The sequence below is a fragment of the Bombina bombina genome, chromosome 7 (genome assembly GCF_027579735.1).
Source record: "Bombina bombina isolate aBomBom1 chromosome 7, aBomBom1.pri, whole genome shotgun sequence".
NCBI lineage: Eukaryota > Metazoa > Chordata > Amphibia > Anura > Bombinatoridae > Bombina > Bombina bombina.
This window is the reverse complement of record NC_069505.1, coordinates 153,281,178-153,289,774: the sequence shown is the minus strand read 5'-3', so window position 1 is coordinate 153,289,774 and position 8,597 is coordinate 153,281,178. Positions and strand designations below refer to the sequence as shown.

Here is an 8,597-nt window from a genome sequence, read left to right as displayed (position 1 = left end):
TATATAGAGATATAGATAGATATAGCTATATAAATAGAGATATTTAAAAAAACAACAACTCAGATATATATAGAAATATGTATTTAAGAATAAATAATATATTTTCTGCTATGTGAAGAACATTGGAATGTGTCGCTTTAGTACACTTAAGAAAATGTAATAGAGTTTACATGACTTGTTGAGTGTTAGTTTTTTTCACACTTTTTCGCGCTCCATTGAAGCCTATGTGGGAATACGTTAATGTGGTCGCAATATTCTGAGTTCAGCTTTTCACGCACAAATTTCCAATTCTCTAACTCTTCCCTTCTCCTCCCCTCTTTTTTCCTTCCCACTGCCAATGTTCATTATCCCTTTGACAGACATACTCTATACTGAAAGCCTAATTATCCTACCTACAATACATTAGCAGTGACTACATATAAGGTAATAATTAGATTACCTGAGTTTGGACCTGGAACCAATTGCACAGGAAAGAAGCAGCTTTCAATACCAATAATACTCCGAAGACAAGGGTTAGAAGCTGAGATACAGTTCAAAACCATGTGTTTAAGCAAAGGGATGACAGATATGTAAGTCAGAGCTCTTTTAAAATAAAGCATACAAGACTTTAGTGCCATATTATCCTCCTCCCTAACTAAGCTTATCATCTCTCCCAAGTTGCAGTGAAAGATGATCATTATTACATTTTAAGCTATTCTCTCACCCTTAAACACAAATGCCCACACATTTCCAACATTCTGTCTTACCTTTATGGGAATCCATTAGCCACTCTCCAAGTTTAATGTATACTCACTATGTTATCTTCCACCCTCATGAACACACATGCAAATGTTTCTTTTATCTATAAGTACATGTCCAGGATACTCCTATTTGCTACACTTTTGCACATCACAGACACTTTCCCACTCACACCCTCACACACACACACACACACACACCAGCTATAATCCCTTTTTATGCAAACTTGTAGCACTCTTCTACTCTTGCACACCACAATGGCATCTCCTACTTTTATACACACACCATAGCCAGTTTCCCACTCTCACACACATAAGGCCCTATTCCAAGGGACACATGCACAGGGACATTTCCCAATCTTATGCACATGCCCATTTCTCTCTTCAACTTCTATACTTCATCAGGTGCATTCCCTACAATTTTTTTTTATTTTACACATTTCCCAGGTATTCCCATACACTTATACACCCACCTACTAGGTACGCTACCACTCTGATGCACACTTCCAGTCACTCTTTCATTCTTATAAACACACTTCCAAGCACTCACCCATGTTTTCACACAAGCAAGTACTGGCAGTACCCTTATATATACTCTTATATAATTCCCATTTACTCTACCGTTCACCCACCAAGAGCTCTCACACTTTCAGAAGCTCATTATGCACAAACATGCAGCTGTTCATCCCACTCTTGCACCCCCCAATAATTCTACTACTCTTACACATACCTCCAAGCATTCTACTACTCTTGCATCCCCAAGAATTCTACTACTCTTACACATACCTCCAAGCATTCTACTACTCTTGCACACATACCCTTAGCATTCTACCACTTGTGCACCCTCAAGCATTCTACTACTCTTGCACACATCCACAAGCATTCTACTGCACTTGCACACATCCTCAAGCATTCTACTACTCTTGCACACACACCCAAGCATTCAACTACTCTTGCACACACTCCAAACATTCTACTACTCTTGCACATACCAACCAAGCATTCTACTATTCTTTCACACACCCCCAAGCATTCTACTACTTTTGCACACATCCTCAAGCATTCTACTACTTTGTAAACACTCCCAAGCATTCTACTGCTCTTGCATACACCCCAAGTATTCTACTGCTATTGCACACCCCCAAGCATTTTACTTATCTTGCACACATCCCCAAGTATTCTGTTACTCTTGCACACATCCCCAAGCATTCTACAACTCTTGTACACAACCCCAAGCATTCTACTACTCTTGCACACATCCCCAATCATTTTACGACTCTTGTACACAACCCCAAGCATTCTACTACTCTTGCACACATCCCCAAGCATTATACGACTCTTGCACACTTCACCAAGCATTCTACGATTCTTGCACATATCCATAGACTTTTACACACATCCATCAGGCACTTGCCCACTCATAGACACAACAATTCACAGGCGTGCTCAAAGATATTATTTTCTTGAATGAACAAACCAGGTGCTGGTTCAAAATCATTAAAGGGGACATGTACTTATTGTTATCAGATGGTATTACCTGGATTAAAAGACGTTCACACAGTTTATTGAGTGTATTGCTGTCCTTCCATACTTTCTATTTAAATAATTTTTTTGCTTATCTATCTATTTTAGGGAACTCAAACTTTTTTTATATATATATATCATCTGGGGTTGCTATGTTCCTTGTTCAGAGAGGAATTTCCTGGTATTTCAGCGCTGGACTGACCGTAATAGGTGATATACTACTGGAAAGTTAAACTCTGTGAAAAGCATTACTGGGCTAAAAAGACGTTGCATCCAGGTGGTAAATCACCATAGAACAGGCTAACAATGGTATTGAGCCAGTTGTTCATTCCTGTGAGTGAACTTCTCTCTGTATGTATTTAGTCTAACTATGGGAAAAAGGGGCAACCAGACGTGGACTCCTTGCTCAGTGTGCTTAGAGGAACATGGCTACACCTCACTGACGAGGCCCAAGAAAGGCCGAAACAATCGTCTGGGGTTGCTGTGTTCCTTGTTCAGAGAGGAATTGCCTGGTATTTCGACGCTGGACTGACCGTAATAGGCGGGATCAGACTGATATACTATAGGAAAATTCAACTCTGTGAAAAGCATTACTGGGCTAAAAAGAAGTTGCACCCAAGTGGTAAATCGCCATAGAACAGGCTAACAATGGTATTGAGCCAGATGTTTGTTCCTGTGAGTGCAATTCTCTCTGTATGTATTTAGTCTCCCTATGGGAAAAAGGGGCAACCAGACATGACTCCTTCCTCAGTGTGCATAGAGGAATATGGCTACACCTCACTGACCTGCCCCAAGGAAGGCCGAAATGATTGTCTGGGGTTGCTGTGTTCCTTGTTCAGAGAGGAATTGCCTGGTATTTCGGCACTGGACTGACTGTAATAGGCGGGATCAGACTGATATACTACAGGAAAGTTCAACTCTGTGAAAAGCATTACTGGGCTAAAAAGAAGTTGCACCCAAGTGGTAAATCGCCATAGAACAGGCTAACAATGGTATTGAGCCAGTTGTTCATTCTTGTGAGTGCACTTTTCTCTGTATGTATTTAGTCTCCCTATGGGAAAAAGGGGCAACCAGATGTGGACTCCTTGCTCAGTGTGCTTAGAGGAATATGGCTACATCTCACTGACGAGGCCCAATGAAGGCCGAAACGATCATCTGGGGTTGCTGTGTTCCTTGTTCAGAGAGGAATTGCCTGGTATTTTGGTGCTGGATTGACCGTAATAGGCGGGATCAGACTGATATACTACAGGAAAGTTCAACTCTGTGAAAAGCATTACTGGGCTAAAAAGAAGTTTGCCCCCAAGTGGTAAATCGCCAATAGAACGGGCTAACAATGGTATTGAGACAGTTGTTCATTCTTGCGAGTGCACTTCTCTCTGTATGTATTTAGTCTCCCTATGGGAAAAAGGGGCAACCAGATTTGGACTCCTTGCTCAGTGTGCTTAAAGGAATATGGCTACATCTCACTGAGGAGGCCCAATGAAGGCCGAAACGATTGTCTGGGGTTGCTGTGTTCCTTGATCAGAGAGGAATTGCCTGGTATTTCGGCACTGGACTGACTGTAATAGGCGGGATCAGACTGATATACTACAGGAAAGTTCAACTCTGTGAAAAGCATTACTGGGCTAAAAAGAAGTTGCACCCAAGTGGTAAATCGCCATAGAACAGGCTAACAATGGTATTGAGCCAGTTGTTCATTCTTGTGAGTGCACTTTTCTCTGTATGTATTTAGTCTCCCTATGGGAAAAAGGGGCAACCAGATGTGGACTCCTTGCTCAGTGTGCTTAGAGGAATATGGCTACATCTCACTGACGAGGCCCAATGAAGGCCGAAACGATCATCTGGGGTTGCTGTGTTCCTTGTTCAGAGAGGAATTGCCTGGTATTTTGGTGCTGGATTGACCGTAATAGGCGGGATCAGACTGATATACTACAGGAAAGTTCAACTCTGTGAAAAGCATTACTGGGCTAAAAAGAAGTTTGCCCCCAAGTGGTAAATCGCCAATAGAACGGGCTAACAATGGTATTGAGACAGTTGTTCATTCTTGCGAGTGCACTTCTCTCTGTATGTATTTAGTCTCCCTATGGGAAAAAGGGGCAACCAGATTTGGACTCCTTGCTCAGTGTGCTTAAAGGAATATGGCTACATCTCACTGAGGAGGCCCAATGAAGGCCGAAACGATTGTCTGGGGTTGCTGTGTTCCTTGATCAGAGAGGAATTGCCTGGTATTTCGGCGCTGATACACACACACACACAAACACACAAAAGTAATCTACTTTGCATTGGGAACAAACTGTGCTCATGCCTTTTAGCAATAACTCACAATCATATCTATGTTTCTATCAAGGGGTTATAATCTCAAGCTGAAGGGTAGTATATTCAGGAGATGAGTTTATACTTTTAGGAAATATCGGGCAGACTTAATGGGCCTATGGCACTTATCTGCCATCAATATCTATATTTCTACAATGGGGAAACCCCTCCTTTGCTTTCCTGTAGAGGCTACAGCCCCTTGTGGAGCTGTGACAGGAAGTATTGGACCAGCACAAATTAAGTTATAAAAAAGAAATAAAGTATACAATTATTTTAAAGTTATAAATAATACATACTGCAATTATTTCTATTAATTATAAATCACTGCTTAGTGCTTTTTATTACATCAATTAAAACAGGTTGTTTATATCCCTTTAATTTTTCTTTGCATAAATGTTTTGTAGATGATCTATTTATATAGCCTATACAGCTTCTTTTTTTTAAAAAATTTTTTTTTTATAGTTTTGCTTATTTTTTAACATTAACATTAACATAAATATTGCGCTGATTTTCAGACTCCTTACCAAGCCCAAAAGTTTTAGGAGAATACGGACAGATACCTACTTCAGCTTGCTTCTGTTTGTGTAAAGGGTCTTTTCATATGCAGAGGGAGGAGGGGGGGGGGGGTGTCTGAATATATCCCAGTTTTTGTGGGTGTTCTAGCTAATCCTTTTAACAGAGCTAAACTGGGAGCTTCTAAGTAAGTTTGTAAACTGTTTTATACTGGATTTTTATATCAGTATCTGTGCATCTTATTCTTTATAGTAGTGTCTATTACATGCAGTTAAATGAAAATTGGTGTATACTGTCCCTTTAAGTCAAATACATTTTCAAAAGATTAAGAGCAGCAGTTCAAGGGTTACTTGCAAGTGTTACTACCTCAAATCCATAGATTCACTTTGGTAAATCAGGAGCAAATGTCTTTGCAATATAGTGTTACTGCGCTAACTGGAGTACCTGTGGGGAGAATAAGGGCTTTCTATATGTCTTCTAGCTATTTGTCTTAAGCACTACAAACATATTTGAACATCATATATGTGTATCCTTGATCTAACAAATGTATTAAAAGTTAATCATAAGAATGTTTTAACATATATATGTTTAAAACATAGGCATAAACAATACAATTATAGTTGATTCCATATACTGTAAAGTTATATCTCCATATTAAAGGGACATGAACCCTTAAATTTTTCATTAACGATACAGATAAAGCATACCATTTTAAACAACTTTCCAGTTTACTTCTATTATTAATTGTGCTTCATTCTTTTGGTATTCTTTGTTGAAGGAGCAAAAATGCACTTCTGGGAACTAGCTGAACATAAGCCAATGATAAAAGGCATATATGTACAGCCAACAATTTGCAGATAGCTCCCAGCCCTGAGCCTACCTAGGTATGCTTTTCAACAAAGGACACCAAAAAAAAAAAATTAGATAATAAAAGTAAATTGGAAGGTTGGTTATGCTCATTCTGAATCATTAAATAATTGTGGGTTTCATGTCCCTTTTAAAAACTCTGAGACTTTCTTTATTTTTACTTTTCATTTAAATAGCTGTTTTGTCCTAATCTAACTGAAAAGCGATTGTTTGCATGGAAAAAATAATAATTGTGATATAATTGGAGAGGTCATGCAAATAGCTTAAAGGTTGTTTGTTAGTCTCAGCTATGAACAATGCTCTATATCAGTGATGGCAAACCTTTTTCACTCCAGATGTTTCAGAACTACATTTCCCATGATGCTTAGGCAATCTATAGTCCATTTAAGCATCTTGAAAAAAAATATGTAGTTCTGAAACATTGGGAGTGCCAAGGTTCATCATCACTGATCTATATCCTATACATTAGAGTGGTTGTGATCAATACTATCTATGCTGAACATCTGGAGTGCCAAGGTTCATTATCACTGCTCTATATCCTGTACATTAGAGTGGTTGTGATCAACACTATCTATGCTTTTAACATCTTGAGTGCCATGGTCGCCATCACTGCTCTATATCCTGTACATTAGAGTGGTTGTGATCAACACTATCTATGCTTTTAACATCTTGAGTGCCATGGTCGCCATCACTGCTCTATATCCTGTACATTAGAGTGATTGTGATTAACGTTATCTATGCTTTTAACATCTTGAGTGCCATGGTCGCCATCACTGCTCTATATCCTGTACATTAGAGTGGCTGTGATTAACACTATCTATGCTGAACATCTGGAGTGCCAAGGTTAATCATCACTGCTTTATATCCTATACATTAGAGTGGTTATGATTAACACTATCTATCCTTAACATCTGATGGACTGCTCTATATCCTGTACATTAGAGTGGTTGTTATTAACGCTATCTATGCTTAACATCTGGAGTGCCAAGGTTCATCATCACTGCTTTATATCCTGTACATTAGAGTGGTTGTGATTAACGCTATCTATGCTTTTAACATCTTGAGTGCCATGGTCACCATCACTGCTCTATATCCTGTACATTAGAGTGGCTATGATTAACACTATCTATGCTTAACATCTGGAGTGCCAAGGTTCATCATCACTGCTCTATATCCTGTACATTAGAGTGGTTGTGATTAACGCTATCGATGCGGAACATATAGAGTGCCAAGGTCGCGATCACTGCTCTATATCCTGTACATTAGAGTGGCTATGATTAACACTATCTATGCTTAACATCTGGAGTGCTAAGGTTCATCATCACTGCTCTATACACTGTACATTAGAGTGGTTGTGATTAACACTATATATGCTTAACATCTGGAGTGCCAAGGTTCATCATCACTGCTCTATATCCTGTACATTAGAGTGGTTGTGATTAACACTATCTATGCTGAACATCTAGAGTGCCAAGGTCGCAATCACTTCTCTATATCCTGTACATTAGAGTGGTTGTGATTAACACTATCTATGCGGAACATCTAGAGTGCCAAGGTCATCATCACTGCTCTATACACTGTACATTAGAGTGGTTGTGATTACCGCTATCTACTGTATGCTGAACATCTGATAAACCATGAGGGGCCACCTATTATAACAATGACATATTATTCAATTATTGTTTTATTTTATAAGTATTTCTCAAGAAGTGCAAATTAAAACATGTTTTAACATCTGCTTAAAAAGGACTGTACTCAGAAATAAATTCTCTTAATACCACCAGTGTATACAAAACAGATGGATTTATAATAAGCAAAAGAGAAAAACAATCTGGTACAACATATTTCAAAATTTTCACTTTCTTACAAAGCATTTCTTCAAAACATCCAGTTTTGTTTGATTATTGCTAAAACCTATTAACAAATCTATGATAGTCTGGACCTTTTCATGACTTTACAAACATCCATAAATTAGTGGTAAAACAACATGCTTTAAAAAAGGCTGTACATCTTCATGCTTTTTAGACTAAAAAGAGATTGAAGACGACTGCAAATTATAAACTTTTTTTTAAAACTTTATTTTACAGTGTTTTTTCTCCATTAATATTCAAATTTCCATTACTCTTCCTTTGATCTTCTTTTACTTTTTCATTTTCATTTTTCTCCCATGGTGGGTCATGTAATTGCTAGAAAAAAAAGGGAGAAAAAAAACCCAGAAAACAAAATATTAAATAAGACAAACTTAAAAATGGTCTACTCATTTTAATAATAGGATGAAAGTGCCAAGGTAAACAGCTTTCAATATTTATCCATATATCTAAATGGAATTGCATGTACAGTATCTGGAAAAACTTGGAATTTTAGGCTTCTAATGCAGGTTTAAAGAAAAAAGTTAAAGGGCCGGTCCACTCTAGGGATGGGCGAATGTGTTTATATCCGAATTCGAATGTTAGAATGAATGCTATTGTAGAAATTCGATTTACATAATAGAATGTTGATAAGAACGAATATTCTTAAAAATTAGATTTTCGAATGTTATTTACAGTTTTCGAATATCACATTCGAATTCGAATATTACATTTATAAAACACAATTGTAGACTAGAAACACTATTTCCAATGTCACATTCAAATCAAATATAAC

The 8,597-nt window shown here is 38.0% G+C and overlaps 1 protein-coding gene across 1 annotated transcript in view; it reads right to left on the bottom strand.

Annotated features, from left to right (window-relative positions):
- Nucleotides 1-8,035: 8,035 nt before the first annotated feature.
- The window catches only part of LUZP2 (leucine zipper protein 2), a 1,349,153-nt gene continuing 1,348,591 nt past the window's right edge, over nucleotides 8,036-8,597 (bottom strand). The window contains 1 exon segment of the mRNA XM_053689315.1: nucleotides 8,036-8,140. Within this exon segment, the coding sequence (XP_053545290.1) occupies nucleotides 8,036-8,140 (105 nt within the window).